General features: G+C 33.7%; 1 protein-coding gene across 1 annotated transcript in view; it reads right to left on the reverse strand.

Annotated features, from left to right (window-relative positions):
- SLC15A5 (solute carrier family 15 member 5) overlaps positions 1–20,168 on the reverse strand; it is a 156,853-nt gene that overhangs the window by 105,227 nt on the left and 31,458 nt on the right. The window contains exon 3 of the mRNA XM_003771188.1: positions 6,325–6,494. Within this exon, the coding sequence (XP_003771236.1) occupies positions 6,325–6,494 (170 nt within the window). The remainder of the gene's footprint in view (positions 1–6,324; positions 6,495–20,168) is intronic.

Here is a 20,168-nt window from a genome sequence, read left to right on the forward strand (position 1 = left end):
AAAAATGATGAACAAATGGATTTCAGAAAATCTGGAAAGCCTATATTGTTCATTGCTTATTTGAAATGTGTGTTAATATCTTTCCTTTACGCTCATTTTCCCTATTATTATCAATACCTGATACCTCAGCATTATTCAGAAAGAAAATTTCAAGATCATTTCAAGGATTTGAATATTTCCATATCAATTGTTCTAAGCTTCAGAATGTTTCCCCCTTCCTTGATTCCATTTGAGGATTCAAGAATAATGCTGTGCAGTTCTGCCAGTATAGGTTATTAATTAAGAGAGTTGTATTATTGAAAATGTTGTAGGTTATGAATTTTTTTAGATTATCATCAATGCCTTCCCACTAAAATCCTACTCTGATACTTTTTTTGTAGTGCGGAAATTACTGCAAATTCTCAGGGCCTTTGCCAATGGCAAATCAAATGGCAATCAAAGGTTTGTACATGAGCTCAATATTAGTTGGTGATTCTGTTGTCAATGGCAAATTTAGGAAAGGTTAATTACCAGAAGGTAGGTCAGCAAGTGAAGCATTTTTAAACCAATATTTTTGATCACTATTTAATAAATTTGAAATCTTTTAGAATGTCAAAATATAATATGATTAGGAATCAGACCTGTATGCTGATTTAATTTTTCCTATTTATTGTTGTTGAGTCAAGTTTGCCTCTTTGTGATCCCATGGACCAAAGCACATCAATGCTATCTCTAGTTTTCTTGGCAAAGATACTAGATTAGCTTGCCATTTTCTTTTTCATCTTAAGCTGGCAGCTTAAGCAGAATGACAGCATTCTCAGTGCCATCCAAGTGCTAACCAGGTCAACTTTGCTTACCTTTGGATATAAGAGGAGATTGAGCATATTCAGGGTCTTATGACTTACACATGGCTTACTGTGTAACATTGTGTAACATTGGAAAGTTGGTTAAAATGGTATCTGCAATACCAACCTAATAGGGATATTCTATTATAAGGATAAAACCTGGATATGTCTTAGACGGTTTTTAATTTTAAAAAATGACTACAGAAATTTGAAGCATTAAGTTATATTTTAAATAGGTTACCCTGGTTCTTGAAAGTAATATCAGTGAAATACGAATTTTGCTAGATCCTAAGAAATAAGAATGATTTCTAGAACAGGCCTAAAATCAGCCTCACTAAATTTACGATTCAATTCAATTCAATAAATATTTATTAAATGCTTATTATGTGCGAGGCACAAATAAAAAAGAGACAATCCCTGCTTTTATCGAGCTTACAATCTAATGGGGGAAGATTATATTAAAAAAGCTGAAAACCGAGGGAGTGTGATGTTCTTTGGAGTTGAAAACAATTAGATCATTGTATATATAAAGGTAGACTTTGGGAAGAGTTTTTTGCTCCATCCTCCAACCCTCCAATTAGCAGAAATTTGTCAACAGATTGGCTACACCATTATGAATTTGTTGTCTATATTATTCTCGAAGAGCATTTTCTAGAATGTGATCTCAGCAGAGGAAAATTCATTAAGAGTAGATACCTCATCACTTTTCACTTGTCTATAAGACTCCATCATGTCCCGTAGCCAGGTACCCTTCTTTTCCTCCTTTACCCTCCACTCTGTTTTTCAATTTCTTTTTGTGTATTGCCTCTCCCATTATGCTGTGAACTCCTTGAGAGAAGACACTGTCTACCTTTCTTTATCATCAGTACTTAGCACAGTGCCTCACACATAGAAGTTTCTGTCTTTTTAAAAAATATTTAAAACGAGTACAAAATAGGTAAAAATGTTGCCATTTGTGCAGCAGAACATAAGGATTCAAAATATAAAGCAATAAACTTCTATTTCAACAAAGCCTATATAATAAATACTACACAATGTATTCAGAACTATCTATCTTTTGCTATAGACTTTATTTTTTCTCTGCTATTCACTTCTTACTTTATTCTTTCCCCTCTTTTTTTCTTTTTCCCTATCCCCCAAGAAAGCTATAATTAAGCGTGGCCACAGACATACAATTTCACATATACAGAAAAATACACATGTATATCTATATGTGTCTATATATATGCATATATGTACACATACCTATAAGGAGATATCTATAATCTTACTCATACACACACACATATATGTGTATATATATATTTATATATTGACATGCATCTATATAAGACTATATACTATGCTTGTTTCTCTGAAAGTGGATAACATCTTCCTTCATAAATATAACTCTTTACACATTTTTCTAAATCCAGCAAATCATCATTTCCTACACCACAGCAATATTCCAAACTTATAGTATCTAGTTATTTCAAATAGTCTAAAACAATATTAATATAGCTCACGTGTAGTGTAATTTCCCTATTTTTTCTCTTTTGATTAAATGTATTTTAGCTTAAATTTTGTCTGAGATAATGACCACTACCTCTGCTTTTTGTTAACCTAATAATTTCTACTCCGAATGTTTATTTTATATTAATGTGTATCTCTTTTTTCCTATCCTTCTGACCCCTCTGCTTTACTTGTACCCATCACCTTGCCCTCCTATTATTTAATTGACTCCCACTCAAGGTGTCCTCTCCAAACACCCTTTCCCCTTGCTCTCTTGTTTCTATCAGAATTTAGAAGATTTTATAGGCTTTCAAATATATATGTTATTCCCTCTTTTTCCTATTCCCATTTTTTCTATACATCCTTCTAATACTCCCTTTATTCTAGTGCCTCACCTTTTTAAATTTTTATAAATTTAGAAGACATTTATTCCCTTCTAAATGTATATGTTGTTCTCTCTTTAAGATCTGATATGAATAGGGTTCCCTTTTAAAATATCTTCCTTATCACTTCCCTCCTTATCTTCCTATGCTCTTATTTCTTTCTGAATTTAAAAGAATTTTATACATACGTACATATATATATGTATGTATTTGCATATATATATACACATATATGTATGTATGTATCATTTCTTCTTTAAATCATTCCTGATGAGAGTAAGGTTCCAGAACTATCAGCCCTCCTCCCCCATTTATTTCCTTTCTGTCAGTGGTTTCTTTTGCATTTCATTTATACTTTTTAACTTTTTTTACAATTTTGCTTTTTAGAATCAGATCTCTCAGCTCTACTCCAAAATTTCTTTTGAACGCAATTACTAATGATAGTGATAATCATGCAGTTTGCATTTTCACAAGTAAAAGATAAAATATATTTGTCTTTATTGAGTCCAATGGAGTCCATCCTTGATGTTTATTTTATATTTTCTTAAATTGTGTAAATCAAATTTTCTATTAAGTTCAGGTCTTCTTGTAATGGAATCCTGAAAATCTGGCAATTCATTCAGGCTTATGCTTCACTTTTCTGGGTATGATATTTTTGGCCACAAACCCAGTTCTTTTGCTCTTTGAAATATTGCATGTGATTATGATGAGGTAAAGTCTAGTTTGGAGGGGTTCCTGGTAAGGGAACCAAAAATATGATAAGGTTTAGGTTTGAGGGTTCCCTTTCAGAGAACGGAATGATAAGGTCTAGATTTAGGGAACCAAAATGAGATTAGGGTTTCTGGTGGTTAGGGAGTTAAATGATTAAGGTCTACTGGCAGGTTCAGGGTCCAGGGAACCAAATGGAGAGGTTTGGCTTCCCTGTACTCCCTTGGGAGTTGGTGCAAGGGTAGGGAGTTTAGGGGAACCACCTTCTGGTGGCACAGGAATTCTCTGTAAAGGAATTTATAGACCCAAAATTGATTGATAAAAGAGATTTATTATAGGGATTGGGAAGTAAGATTAGAAATCTTGACAGAGAGGCATAAAGTCTCTTTAGGGAAATGGCTGAGGGTAAAGAGAGGATAGCACTGGAAAATAATTTTATTCCAGTGGGCAGAGGCCTCCTTGGCATAGCATGGCACAGCATGGCATAGCATGGCATGTTTAGAACCTCTGCAAAGAGAGGATTTTAGATTGGCTCTTTTATATTAGGAGCTTTGGCTACAAGCTGTGAAGGGGACTAGTAGGTGGTGTTCCAAGTTGGCTCATCTAGCTCTTCTACAAACTGAGTTTCAGCTTGAGCTGCAATTTGAATAGAATTGAATGAGTTTCTTTAATTCAATAGGGTTGGAATTCTTTTGCTCAGGACTAAACCAACCCCACCTAGATAACAGAATGAAACTGTCTTGTTTCTCTCCAGGGGGGTCACTCACTGAGGCAGAGTTGAAGGAGCATTTTTCCTTCAAGGAGTTTTAGAGTTTCAGGGTCCCTTCTTCAATTATAATTTTGGCTCTACCATATTTTCATTGTTGTTTTTTTCTTGGTGCTTATAATATTTTCTCCTTGAACTGTATGTTTTGGATTTTATTTTTCCAATTGTATGTATATAGTTTTCAACATTCATTTAGTAAGATTTTGAGATCCAAATTTTTCTCCCTTCCTCCCTTACCTCTTCCCTTCACAAAACATCAAGTAATCTGAAGTAGGTTATACATGTACAATAATTTTAAACATATTTTTCATGTTGTGAAAAAAATGAAACCAAAAGAAAAAAAATCTATGAGAAAGAAAAAGTAAATAAACACACAAAAAGGTGAAAATAGTGTGCTTTAATCTGCATTCAATCTCCATGATTCTCCCTTTGGATGTGGATTGTACTTTCTATTCCATGTCTATTGAAATAGTCTTGGATCACCACATTGTTGAGAAGAGTTATTCTATCATAGTTGATCATTGCATAATCTTGCTGTTACTGTAAACAATGTTCTCCTGGTTCTGCTCACTTCACTCAACATCACTTCATATAAATCTTTCCAAGTTTTTCTGAAATCAGCCTGCTCATTATTTCTTGTAGAACAACAATATTTTATTACATTCAATACCATAATTTTTTTCAGCCTTTACTCAATTGATGGGCACCCACTCAATTTTCAGTTCCTTGTCATCACAAAATAACTGCTACAAACATTTTGCAAGTGTGGATACTTTCACTTCTTTTATGATCTCTTTTTATCCCTCTCTCTCTCTCTCTCTCTCTCTCTCTCTCTCTTTTTTTTTTGGCTGAGACAATTGGGGTTAAGTAACTTGCCCAGGGTTACACAGCTAGAAAGTATTAAGTGTCTAAGATCACATTTGAATTCAGGTCCTCCTGACTTCAGGGCCAGTGGTCTCTCCACTGTGCTATCTAGTTGCTCTCCTTCCCTCTTCTTTTAACACTTTAGGACAATTAACTTTAATTATTTCTTGTATTTTTTTTATCAAGATTCCTTTTTTGATCATAGCTTTCAGGTGATTGAATTATTTTTATATTTTCTCAAATGTCTGAGAAGAGTAGATTGAGGGAAGACAGCAAAATTATAAGACTCCAAGAAATAATAAAACAAAATATAAAAAATAAAAAAGAAGGTAATCTTTTTTGAAGTTCTATGGCTGGGTTCCTTCTTCTTTTGTCATTTCCTTTGTTTGTTTAAAGAGGATTGCTATTGTAATCATCTCCAGTCCTGAGATCTGGGGAATGGTGACTCTGGCTTCAGATCCTCCTTCAGTTCTCCTCTCTGGTCTAGAATTAAAATCAAGCACTCTGGCCTCCTTTAAGTGTCCACAAGCACTCTGGAGTCCCTTATCAACAGAGATTCTCTCAATCATCCCCTTCTCAGACATTTGATCCCACACTGTCCTTGAGGTGAAAATACCTGTGCATAAATGAGGCTGCCTCCCAACCTAGCTAATCTCAGAGCTTGCTACTTGCTGTTTTTGTGAAGCTAGACTGAAGATCACACCAGCCAAATCTCTGTCCTTAGATGTTTCTTTGGATACCCTCTATTTGTCCCATGAGGACCACTGTTCTGTCCCAGCTCTTGTTTATTTTTACCATTCTATGTCTACCTCAAGGCTATATTTTGTCTTGTTTCTGGGGAAAATCTGGAGAGTTTGGAATTTTCTGATCTACTCTATCATCTTCCCAGAATTCTCTTCTCTGAAGGACTGAATATGAAAGAAACATTAGATTTGTTTGGCCCCAGAGAACATAACCAAGATCAATGGGTGGGTGCTGTGAAGAGGCAATTTTTATGTTTCATATCAGGAATATAACTTCCTATCCACTACAGCAGGCCTGTAGTGCAACAGGCTATCTGTGAAAGTGGTAGACTCTCCCTTTTATTAGAGGTGTTCAAGTAACAAATGTATATCCCTTTATGGAGTACATTGTAGTACAAATTCTTACAGGAATGTAGGTTATACTGAAACATATGTTTATCCCTAAATATCCCAAATATCCCTAAATTCTTTCAAAATAAAAAAAAATGTAATGCTGTGAAATGGCAAAAATAAAATGGCAATACTTGCAAAGTAAATTTGCTTACCTTTTTCTGGTTGATAAATGAGTTCACTGTGTACCATGTGAATAGTAATCAAAGTCATAAGCAAAGACATGCATGGAATGAGAAAAACAAAATTTCTGGACATTGATTGCTGGATATAACATATTCCAAGAAAGACAATAACTGCATTTAGATTCTTCAGCCAATAGCACCTATAGTAAACAGAGACAAAAATCCAACAAACTAATGACTCTACTTTAGTTTACAAATAGCCATTGTAATATTTTTGCACAAATTTGAGGAAGTGATTCGATCTGAAAGTTTAAGCAAATGTCAAAAAGATTGCTTTCAAATACTAGGTCTACGAGGTGTATAGTCAGAGTATAAGACTTCAGTGACATACAATTTTCTTTATTCAATAAACATAGTTATGGGCTGGTTAAAATTTATGTAATTTTAAGGGGATGTGTTTTTCCCATTGGAAATGTTACTTAAGCAAACTTCATCCAGAAGGAGGTAAACTTCATTTTTAGTGGGGGAGGGGGAGAGAGATTTGGTAGTAGTTCCCATTTCATATCTAAGTTTATGCTTGGTGGAACAGAAAAAAAAATATTAAAAGCAGAAACATTGGTAAAGAGTTGGAGATGGTATAGTTGCAGTGTGCAGGGCCTAAAGTCAGGGAAACATGAGTTCAAATCTTATCTCAGATACTTAGTAGCTGCATGATTCTATGCAATAACTTAATGTCAATTTCTATCAATTTCCTTCTCTGTAAAAGGAGATAAAAATGGTAAAGTAGTAAGTGCTATGTAAATGTTAGCTGGAATTGTTACTATTATTATATTATTTCCAAATGGCCCAGAGTACCAGAATTAAATAAGAAGTATACAGGGCACACAAAGAAATGAGTGACCATTGAAAAACATTTTAAATTTTATCTTGTGAACTTTATAAACAAGTCTAGCTAGGTAAGGATAGAGTGTTTTGAGGAAATTTTTCAGCTTACAGGAAAACTTTCTCTAAAATATTCTCTCAAATGCACTAAATGAAATCACTAGAACTTCAAACTTAAAAAAAAACAAATCATAGAATTTTATAGTTGGAAGGGTTTTCAGAAAACATTTTTACATGCCCAGGAGGAATGCTAACTTCAACCAGAATTTTCCATACTACAGAAAATGCTTCCTTGAGGGGACACAGGACTCTTTTGGTGAGGGGAATAGTTTGTACAGTGCAAAATTATAAACTTAAATGACTAGAAATGCTCATTTATCTTTCTTAAAATGTAGGGCTGCATATATGCATGTGGACTTGTCTAGATGTACCTCATAAGGAGCTAGTGTATCTATTGTATCTATCTATCCTTCTAAATATTGCCATCTGAGGAAAAATAGTTTCTAGATCTACTTTTGGTCACTATCCCTTTAACAAGTATTGTTCCTAGATATATCCAAAGGATTGAATTCATCCTCAAATGTCAGTTGCACAAAGACCATCACACATAGTGAATACTAAATAAATTCATTTATTGAAGCTTAGAGCCAACAGAAATCATAGCAGTCATACCAATTAGAAAATGTTGATTACTGGGTACTCACACTGGGAAAGAAGCAAAGGAGAAAGAGAAAGGAAGAGAGAAAGAAAGAGACAAATAGACAGAGACAGAGAAAGACAGACACCAAAAGTCAATCTCAGTTAAGGGAAAATTCTCCAAAATATTTAATGTATCAAGACAAGAATAAAGATATGATCAGAGTGCTAGCTCTTCTATATGTCAGCTTCTTCACAGAAGAATTAAATAAACTTTTTACCTTATTAAAGGTAAAGAATTAGAAGGAGAAAACCTTATTATTCACTTGACTGGTCCACCAAAATAATTTTCTTTTTAATTTTAAATACTTTAATTATAAAGTGTAATAGTTATAAACATGAATGGATAATTAGCTCATTGCCATGGATAAATAGGACACATTTTATCTAAAAAAGAGAGATTAATAGATTCTTATGGCAAAATATTGAAATAAGCATTTTTTTTGCCTGAACATCTTATTATATTTTGGCTAGAAGAAAAAAAATGACTTTTCTGATTCATCAAAGTGATACCACTTTTGCTCCTGTTCTTAACAGCCTGTTTGTATGAAATGTGATTTTTCTTCTATCAATGTAATAAAGACAAAATATTGATCTTGATTGGTGATTAAAGTAATTGAGTTGAAATATGGTGGAGAAACCTTTTTTTTTTAAAAAGAAACTTTGTGCAATGTCTTATTTATCACATTCATATTATTATTGTTATTTCATATATTACAAATACAAATATAAAATATTTTATCAAAAAAAACATTGCACATTATTTTATTGTATTTTAAAATATTTTTGTATTTCTATTCTATACCTGCCTCTACTAACAGTTTATCAAGCATTATTTTGTAAGATTCTTGTCATCTGTTTTCTGTGTTTTCTTTTTTTTGGGGGTGGGGGGGTGGGGGATAGAGTTTTCTGTGAATACAGTTCCTTATGACTTAGATGTAGTTTAGGGAGATAGGTTCATAGGACTTTACCTAGCTGGGAACCAGGTGTCTAGGTCTCTCATTTAATAAATAGATTAAGTATGGTACAGAGAAGTTAATCAATATATCAATCAACAGATATGTATTACTCATCCTAGTATATACCAGATACTTTACTAGATGTTAGAGATACAAAGCTAGAAATGAAATATTCCTTTCCTGACCAAAATGACTTGATGATTATCACAGAAGCTGAGACACAGGTATTTAGTACTAAGACATGGGTATTAAGCATTTTTACTATTATTATTATTAATAACAAAGACAATAAGGATTAATTTTATATAATTCTAGTGTTTGTAAAACATTTTATGTACAAGGATCAAGAAAAAGGAAAAAAAAAAACAGCTATCTACTTCATAGAATAAGAACCATATAGTTTTAAACTTAGGAAGTCTTATTTTTCAATATCACTTCTCTCTCCACGATGTAGTGGTCAATAATAGGAAAATGTGTGTATGTGGGCTGAGGAACATGGATTGGCTTACATCCAGAGAGTACATCCAGAGAGTTACTAGTCATCTCTCCTCTGATTCATTTTAGGGACACTCACTGTCCTTCTATGCTTGTACAGAGGTTCACCATTAAATAACTATGTAATCATAGTCTCAGAGACCATAACCATGGCATAGTTAGTGAAAAATAAGTATGAATCCTTACCTGTTTCCATAAATTATTCATGGTCTCCTCTGTCATAGGAGGAGCTTTGTTCTACTATTTCAAAAGTGGTATAGCACAAGTCTTCTGTCTACTGATAAATAATTCTGGTATTGCATTTAATCTGATTCCTCACTTTTCAACAATATTTACAAACAATTCTTTTTATTTTGATTGCTTTATTCACACAATATACTCATTTTTATCTCTCTAGTTTTGGTTATGTTGCTTTCATTATTTCAGAAAAATGTCCCCTTTATTGTCCTGTCTAGCCAAAGACAACTTACTCCTAAGCCCCAGATCAAACCCCTCCACAATATTTTTATTTTATTGAATTCATTTGAATGAGCATTGAGCAACTACCATACACAATACATTTTTTTCTAGGTTTCTCCTGCAAGAAATCTTCTATGACTGGTCTAGTAAACATCAGCTACTGTTATGAGCAAGAACTCTGAAGCAAGGATTCTTACAAGGTGTTAAGTCAGTGGAATTGATAAAAGACAATGCTTATCTAGTTTAGCATAGTGATTAATAGTTCTCTAACTCAGTATGATTGATTTAATCTTACAAATAATGGTTTCCTAGTGATATAATGATTGGTTTATACTCAGTGTACAGCATAAGCTGGGAGCCTCAGCCAGAGTGAAGGAGAGAAGACAAAGGATTGGAGGTAGGAGGTCAAGCTCTCCAAGCCAAGAAGAGAGATTCATTCCACCTTCAATCAGGCTCTTGGTGGCTCTCTTTGGGGACTGAGAGGCTCAGAGATAGAGGCAGAGAAGACAAGCACACTAGAGGCAGGATCTCAAGCTCTCGGAGATAAGGAGAGAGAGATTCATTTCCATCTTTATCATCCTCTTGGTGGCAGAATCTCTTCCTTAGCTTCTCCACTGAAACCAAGACTCTAGAAGGTCTTTAAGAAGGCTGACTGGGTCCCAGGAAAGGAGACAAGACTTTGAAAGAGATAATAAAGGATTTGGAATTTAACACCTGGCTATTCTTGTGGTGATTACTCTACTGAAAGAAAGGCTGCCCAGAGAACTCCAGAAAACCAAGCAAGAACATTACAAGCTACCTCCAGAATTTTGACTTTGTCACACATTTTAATAGGCAATTGTAGATTATCTTGTATTTCTATTTGTTTCAGTTATATTCTTCTCCATAAATGAATTGAATGTAATCTCTGGGATAATTTCTCTCATATCTTCTGTTTGTATCAAGCTATATAAGAGGTGGAGCCAAGATGGCATAGAAAAGCCAGGAATGTGCCTAAGCTCTGTCTAGGTTCCTTCAGAAACAACATCATATCCAGGCTCTATATGAATTATGGAGTGACAAAAACCTATAAAAGATGGAGTGAAACAATTTTCCAGTTTAAGATCATTTAGAAAGACTTCAGGAAAGTTTTGTCTCATTTGGATGTAAGTGGAGTGCAGCCCACCACAGACAAAATAGTGATAGCATAGAGTAGGAATGAAGGTGGTTTGGTCTTGGCTCAGCAGACTAGTGGCAGTCAGGCCAGTTCTGAGGCCTCCATTCTCAGCATAAGAGGCAAAGTGCCAACCTGAGAACCCCCTATCACAACAGGTATTACTACACTAGGTCAACCCAGCAGAGTGGGCAAACCAGCAGCACATGAAGCACCAGTAAAGAAAGCCAGTGACCAACCAATGACCTAGCACAAGAAACTTCAGACAATACTTTCTGTGGCCCAGGGGCAGAGCTCAACTTTAAAAGTCATGAAATAGGTTTAAAAATGAGTAAAAAGTAGAAGAGAACCCTGATCACAGAAAACTACTATGTGTATGGGGAAGATCTCAGAATCATCTCAGAAGAGATTAACAATGTCAAAATTCCTATAGGCAAATCTATAGTCATATAAAAAAAATCTTCTAAATCACTATTGATTATAGAAATGCAAATTAAAATCTTACCTCACCACTTCATGCTAATGAAGAAGGAACCCCGAAACTCTAAAAATCCTTGAAGGAGAAAATCGCTTTCAACTCTGCTTCAGTGAGGGACCTCATGAGGGAAAGCAAACAAGACAGTTTCATTCTGTTATCTAGCAAAAGGAATTCCAATCCTATTGAATTGAAGAAACTCATTGAATTCTATTCAAATTCCATTTCAAGCTGAAACCCAGTGAATAGATGAACCAACTTGGGACTCCACCCACTAGCCCTCTTTAGCTTGTAGCCAAAGATCCTATTATAAAAAAGCCAAACTAGAATCCTCTCTTTGCAGAGGTTCCAAACATGCCATGCTAGGTTATGCCATGCTATGCCAAGGAGCCTCTGCCCACTGGATAATATTCTTTTCCAGTGCCACCTTCTTTATTCTCACCTATTTCCCTAACCAGACTTTATGTCTCTTTGTCAGGATTTCTAATCTTCCCTATATCTCTTTTATCAATCTAGGTTTTCAGGTTTGTAAATTACTTTACAGAGAATCTCTGTGCCACCAGAAGGGGGTTCCCAAAACTCTTACTCTTGCACTGAATCCCAAGGGGGTGCAGGAGAGCCAAACCTCTCCATTTGGTTCCCTTAAGCCCGAACCACTAGACCTTATCATTTAACTCCCTGACCACCACAAACCCTAATCTCATTTTGGTTCCCTAAATCTAGACCTTATCATTTGGTTCCCTACTAAAGGGAATCCCCAAACCTAAACCTCATCACTAAGATGACAGGAAACAATTCTGAAGTAACATCTCACACTAAAATAATGCTGAATGTTGGAGGGGATGTGAGAAAACTGGAATATTGACCCATGCATTCTGGAAAGCAATTCAGAGCCATGCCCATAAAAGTGTGAATATCCATTTGTAATTGCACTACTAGCTCTGTATCCCAAAGAGATCATTAAAAAAGGGAAAAGGACCCAATGCGTGAAAATGTTTGCAGCAGTTCTTTTGGTAGTGACAAAGAATTGGAAATTAAGGGGATGTCCATCAACTGGGAAATGGTTGAATAAATTATAATGTATGAATCTAATGGAATACTATTGTTCTATAAGAAATGATGAGCAGGTTGATTTCAGGGAAAAAAAAGAAACATGGAAAGACTTACATGAACTGTTGCTGAGTGAAATGAGCAGTATCAGGAGAACATTATACTTACTCCCAGCAATATTGTGTGATGGTCAACTGTGATAGAATTAGCTCTTCTCAGTAATGTGGTGATCCAAGACTATTCCAATAGACTTAGAATAGAAATTGCCATTCACATCCAGAAAAAGAACTATGGAGACTGCATCCAGATAAAAGCATACTATTTTCACTTTTTTTCTTTCTTGTGGTTATTCCATTCAGTTGTGATTTTTCTTTCACAACACAACTAATATGAAAATATATTTTAGATAGTTGTACATGTATAATCTATATCAACTTGAGTGGAAGGGAGAAAAAAATGTGAAACTCAGAATCTAATAAAAATGAGTGTTGAAAACTGCCTTACATATAATTGGAAAAAATAAAATCCTATTAAGAAGGGGAAAAAACCCAAAATTCCTACAGGCAGAGATTCAAAGGGGTGATGACCTCATATTTTAAAATCAGCTGGAGTCAGGAATTCAGGTTAAGGGAAAATCTTCAATCTTTATTCTCAGTAGAGGTGAAGAAGGATTGGAGGCAAAGGGGGATCAGAGGTGAAGGGGGTTCACGATTGCAATGTGTGCAGCTGAGTCAAGAAGCCAGCCAGACCAGAAACCAGCCAGTCTTCCCTTTCTGCTCCTCTCTCTGCCCTCTGCCTCCACCCACCAAAATCATCATTTCCTATATAACACATCAGGACTTGCACAAAGAGTGGGCGGGGGTCATTCTTTCTCCAAGCATATACATTAATAGAGTATGGTCCAATTACTATTTAGCCTCACGTGCTTGGGACCTCAGTGTATCAACTCAAGCTTCAGCCCATTACACAAAGGGGAAGAAGAATTGGTCTGAAGACAAAATTCTTGAAAGAGATCAAAAAGGATTTTTAAAATCATAAAAGTGGAAGAAAAATTGGAAAAAGAAATGAAAGTTATGTAAGAGATAGTCAATAGTCTGGGAAAAGGAAGTATATAAAATGACTCAAGAAAATAATTTTAAAAATTAAATTGCCAAATGGGGAAAAAAATCAAATGAAAGAAAATTAAAAATTAGAATTGGTAAATTGGAAAAAGGAGATAAAAAACTAATTGAAGAAAATAATTATTTAAAATTAGAATAGAACTAGTGGAAGCTGATGACTCTATGAATCATCAAAAATCCAACAAAATCAGATGAATGGAAAAAAATAGAAGAAAATGCAAAATACTTCATTGGAAAAACAATTGACCCGTAAAATATATCCAGGGGAAAGAATTTAATAATTGTTAAACTACTTGAAAGTCATGATCAAAAAAACCAGGATATACAGCATTTTCCAAGAAAATTTCAAGGGAAACTACCCTGTTATCCCAAAATCAGAGCGTAAAAGAGTGATAGAAAGAATACACTGACCATCTCCTGAAAAAGATGCTAAAGTGACAATTCTGAGAAATAATATAGACAAATTCTAGACCTCCCGGGTCAAAAGGAAAATACTACAAAAAAACAGGAAAAAAACATTTCAATTAACAAGGAGTTACTGTCAGGATCACACACGTATTAAAAGCTTTTTCATTAAAGGACAGAAAGGCTTGGATTAGGATTTTCCAGAAGATAAAGGAGATTGGCTAAAATCAATTACCCAGCAAAACTGAGTAGAGTCTTTCAGGGGAAATGATACATATTCAAAGAAATATGGAACTTTCAAACTTTTCTGATGAAAAGACCAGAGCTGAACAGAAAATTTCATCTTCTAATACAAGAATCAAAATAAGCATAAAAAGGTAAACAGGGAAAAACACACATAAGGTTAAACTGTTTGCATTCCTACAGAGAAGATGATATTTGTAAATATTCAGAATTTTATCTCCATTGGGGTTATTAGAAGACACAGACAGTATGGATCTAAGTTGAGTTTGATATGATATAAAAAATTGAAGGGATGAGAAAAAAGATTTTAAAGGAAGAAGAGAAAAGGTGGAAGCTAAATATATCACATGAATAAGTGCAAAAGATCTATTACAGCAGAGGGAGAAAAGGGAAGGGTGACCATAATTTGAAGCTTATTTTCATTGGAGTAGATTAAAAGGAAATAGCATACACACTCTGAGTATAGAAATTTACCATATAAAGAAGTGTGGTGATGAAAAAAAAGAAGGGCAGAAGTAGAAAGGGAAAGGGGAGAGAAAAATGGGGGGGGGTATGATGGGGGTATGATTAAAGGGAGGTATTAGATAGAAACATAATATTAATGAGGAGGGCCTGTGTGAAAGGATAAAGGAAAATACAAAACAGGATAAAGGAAAGCACACAGTAATCATAACTGTTCATTTGAATGAGAAGAACTCTCCTATAAAATGGAAGCAGATAGCAGAGAAGATTAAAAATCCTACAAAATGTTGTTTACAAGAAACAAATTGGAAGCAGAGACATATATACAGATTAACGATACAAGGCTGGAGCACAACATATTACAGTTCAGCTGAAGTATGAAGGCAGAGATAGCAATAGTGATCCCAAATACTGCAAAAGTAAAAATAGATCTAATTAAAAGAGATAAGGCAGGAAGGAAACTATATCTTGCTAAAAAGATACCATAGAAAATAAAGTGGTATTAAACATATATGCACCAAATGGCACAGTATCCAAATTTTTAGAGAAGTTAAGTGAATTGCAGGAAGAGATAGACAGGAGAACTATATTCAACCTCCCCTCTCAGAACTAGATGAAACCAATCACAAAATAAGTAAGAAAGACGTTAAAGAGGTAAATAGAATTTTAGAAAAGTCAGATATGATAGGCCTCTGGAGAAAACTGAATGGAGATAGAAAGGAATATACCTTTTTCTCAGTGGCAAATGGCATCTACACAAAAATTGGCCTTATATTAGGAATAAAAACTTCAATATCAAATGCAGAAAAACTGAAATATTCAATGTGTAACTTTCTAAATCATGATGCACTAAAAATTACATTCAATAAAAAGACATAGAAAGATAGATTAAAATTAATTGGAAACTAAATAATCTAATACTAAAGAACGAGTGAGTCTAACAACAAATCAGAAAAAACAATCAATAATTTCATCCAAGAGAATGATAACAATGAGATAACATACTAAAATTCGTGGAATGTAGCCAAAGCAGTTTTTAGGGGAAATTTTATATCTTTAAATGAATAAAAAAGAGCAGATCAATGAAGTGGGCATTCAAATTAAAAAGCTAGGAAAAGATAAAATTAAACCCCCCCTAATTAAATACCAAATTGGAAATTCTGAAAATTATGGAAGAGATTAATAAAATTAAAAGTATAAAAGCTATTGAGCTAAGAAATAAAACTAAGAATTGTGTTATGAAAAAAAAAACACCCAATAAAACAGAAAAGTTTTCATTAATTTGATTTAAAAAGAGAAAAAAAGGAAATCAAATTATCTGTATCAAAAGTGAAAAGTGTGAATTCACCACTAATGAAGAGAGAATTAAAGCAATCATTAGGAGCTCTTTTTCCCAACTGTATGCCAATAAGTCTAAGTGAAATGGATAAACACTTACATAAAATATAAATTTCCCATATTAACAGAAAATAAAAATAAAATACACAATTCATTCCATTTTAGAAAAAGAAATTGAACAAGTCAAGAATGCACTCCCTAAGAAAATATCTTAAGGGACAAAATAGATTTATAAATGAATTCTACCAAACTTCTAAAGAAGAATTAATTCCAAGATTTTATAAATTATATAAAAAGAGTGAAGAAATCCTAACAATTTCTTTTATGACACAAATATGGTGCTGATAACTAAACTTGGAAGAGTCAAAACAGAGAAAGAAAATTATAGATCAATTTCCCTCATGAATACTGATATAAAAATTTTAAATAGAATATTAGCTAACATATTACAGCGATTTATCACTATGATGATATACAATGACCTGATGGAACTTATACCAGGAATGCAGGGCTGGTTCAATATTAGGAAAACTATTGGCAAAATTGACCATATCAATAGAAAAACCAAAAGAAATCATGACTATTTCAATAGATGCAGAAAAAGCTTTTGACAAAATCCAAAATCCATTATTATTAAAATATTAGACAGCATAGGAATAGATGAATGTTTCTTCAAAATGATAAACAGCACCTATCTAAAGCTATCAGCAATCATTATATGTAATAAGATAAGCCAGAAGCTTCCCAATAAGAATTGGAGTGAAACAAGCATGCCCCTTATCACCATTCTATTATTCAATATAGTGCTAGAAATGTTAGCTTTAGCAAGAAGAAAATTTTAAAAAATTGAATGAGTTAGAATAGGTAAGGAGTAAAGAAAACTATCCTTTTTTTTTTTTTGCAGATATCATAGTATACTTAGAGAATTATAGAGCATCAACTAACTTGAAAATATTAACAACTTTATTATAGTTGCAGGATGTAAAATAAATACACACAAATCATTGACATTTCTAAATATTACCAACAAAGTCCAACAGCAAGTGTAAGAAAGAGAAATTCCATTTAAAATAAACGTAGATGATATAAACAAGAACTGTGTAAACACAGTAAACAAGAATTGTGTAAACACAATTACAAAACACTTTTCACATAATTAAAGTCAATTCTAAACAATGAAAAAAAATCAATTGTTCATGCTCATGAACCAATATAACAAAAATGACAATTTTATCTAATTATTTTGCTTATTCAGTGCCATATGAATCAAACTACCAAAAACTATTTTATGGAACTAAAAAAACCACAAAATTGATCTGGAGGAACAAAGGTAAAAAATATCAAGAGAATTATTTTTTTTTAAATGTAAAGGAACATGGCCTAGTCATCCCAGATCTAAAACTATGTTATAAAGCAGCAGTCTTCAAAACCACTTGATACTGATAAAGGAGCAGTGGAATATGTTGGGTATTCAAGACACAGTAGTCAATGACTACAGTAATCTACTGTTTGATAAATTCAAAGACCTCAGCTTCATGATTGTATCTATGATCTGTTGTTTCACCAACTCTTTTTTTTTTTTTTTGCTGAAGTAATTTGGGTTAAATGATTTACCCAGGGTCACACAGCTAGGAAGTATTAAATGTATGAGGTTGTATTTGAACTCAGGTTCTCCTGATTTCAGGGCCAGTGCTCTATCCACTGTGCCATATAGCTGCCCCAGACTCCAGTTTGTGAGATAAGAAATCACTATTTGACCAAAACCTGCTAAGAAAATGGGAAAATAGTATGACAGAAACTAGGGATAGACCAACATGTCACACCTTATTTCAAGATAAGTTCAAACTGGATCTATAATTTAAACATAAAAAGTGACACAATAAACAAATTAGGAAAACAAGGAATAGTTTACCTATTAGACCTATGGAAAAGGGAAGAATTTATTACCAAATAGGAGATAGAGAACATTATGAAATGCAAAAATAGATAATTTTGCAATATGTGTTTGCACAAACAAAACCAGTGCAGAAGGCTGGGAAACAATTTTTACAACCAGTATTTGTGATAAAGGCCTCATTTCTAAAATATAGAGAGAAATTAATCAAATTTCTAAATATGGAAGTCATTTCCCAATTGATAAATAGTCAAAGGATATGAATATGAAGTTATCAGATGAAGAAATTAAAGCTATCTATAGTCATATGAAAAAATTGCTCTACATCAATGTTGATTAGATAAATGCAAATCAAAATAACTCTGAGATTGTCTCTCAAATTGGCTAATATGACCGAAAAATAAAATGATAAATGTTGAAGGGAATGTGGGAAAATTGGAACACTAATGCGTTGGTGGTGGAATTGTGAACTTATTTTGGAATTAGGCTCAAAGGACTATAAATCTGGGCAAACCCTTTGATACAACAATATTACTACTAGGTCTGTATCCCAAAAATATTATAAAAAAAGGGAAAATGGCTCACATGTGCAAAATATTTAAAACAACTCTTCTTTTTGGTGGCAAAGAATTGGAAATTGAGGTGATGTCTACCAGTTAGGAAATAGATGAACAAGTGTGGTATATGAGTGTAATGGAATACTATAGTGCTAGAAGAAATGATAGGCAGGCAGATTTCAGAAAAATCTAAAAAGATTTGCATGAACTGATACTGAGTGAAGTGAGCTTTAGGAGAACATTGTATACAGAACTAGTAACACTGTGAGATGAACAACTCTGATACACTTAAGGTCTTCTCAGTAATACAATGATCAAAGACAATTACATAAGACTTACGATGGAAAATGCTATTCATATCCAAAGAGAGAATTATTAAGTTTTTCCCTTTTGTTCTGATTCTTCTTTTATAACATGACTAATGTGAAATATGTTTAATATTATTATACAAGCATAACCTCTATCAGAATGCTAGCTGTTTTAGGGAAGTTGGAGAAGAGAAAGAGAGAGAGAGAGAGAGAGAGAGAGAGAGAGAGAGAGATTTCAAATTAAAAATCTTATAAAAATGAATTTTAAAAACTATTTTATATGTAATTGGAAACAAAAAATATTAAATGGGAAGGGAGTAATATAACAATATTATAGGCACTTAGTTATATTCTATTGTTTCTTGTTGATTAGTTGATAAGAAATTTAGGGTATTATATGGAATTGACCAAGAGTTAGTTTGGGAATTTAGAAATCTTTTACTGTAATTCTGTTAGCAAACGAATATTTGACTCATTGCAGCAATGCAAAGTGGGAATTTTATGAGGTTTCTGGGTGAAGTCCCTAGGCAGCCTCAGGCCATTCTTTAATGCTGCTGCAAGTTGCACATTTGAGTGGTGACTACAGGAAGGAGTACTAAATTGGAAATCACACTATATTTCTTCTAAGTTTTTGAAAGTAATTTCATTCAAAAGTAAGAAATGTTCAGAAAATTTAAGAAGACACTTTGTGATTCTTCAATGTATTATATCTTCTTGTAAATTTTAACTGTTTTAAAGATAGTCAAGAAAACACTTTAATTTTTTTTTTCTTTTTAAAGAACTATCAGGGAGAAAATTCTGGGAAGATGGTAGAGTAAGTTGGTAAATTTCAAATTCCCCCAATTTCTTCCCCAGATACAACAAATATGAGGCTCACAGTGAACATGGATTGGTGAAAAATCAAGAAGACTTTGAGCAGAAAAGTGTCCTCCTTATAAAACCTGAAAAGATCTGAAGACCTGGGCTAAGGATTAATCTACCTGAAGTGCAAATATGCTCTGCAAAAACATAAAGTGGGAGTCCTCGAGCTAGCTGAGTATGGCTGGGGCCTCAGCAGGAATCACAGAGACTTTCACCTACTGGACTGTTTGTCCAGTCAGGGTGAAAGGGGAGAGAAACTGGGTTCCTTTTAAAATTATCACTCTGAAACTGTGTCTCCTTTTGATCTTGGAGTCTCCTGGAAAAGCATATCTCCCCAGAGAAGTTAAATGTCATTATTCAATTAGAAATCTTGGTCAAAAAGCACCCCATTGATCTTCCAGACCTTTTTAAATTCCAACTGGAGATCTGGGCCGCATATTGATAAGCATCTAGGCCTGGGTACTTTGGCTTTCTTTTCAACCTGAAATCTGAGCCTCAAGATTCCCTTTTAAAGGA

Source organism: Sarcophilus harrisii, chromosome 5, assembly GCF_902635505.1.
Source record: "Sarcophilus harrisii chromosome 5, mSarHar1.11, whole genome shotgun sequence".
In the NCBI taxonomy this organism is placed as follows: Eukaryota; Metazoa; Chordata; class Mammalia; order Dasyuromorphia; family Dasyuridae; genus Sarcophilus; species Sarcophilus harrisii.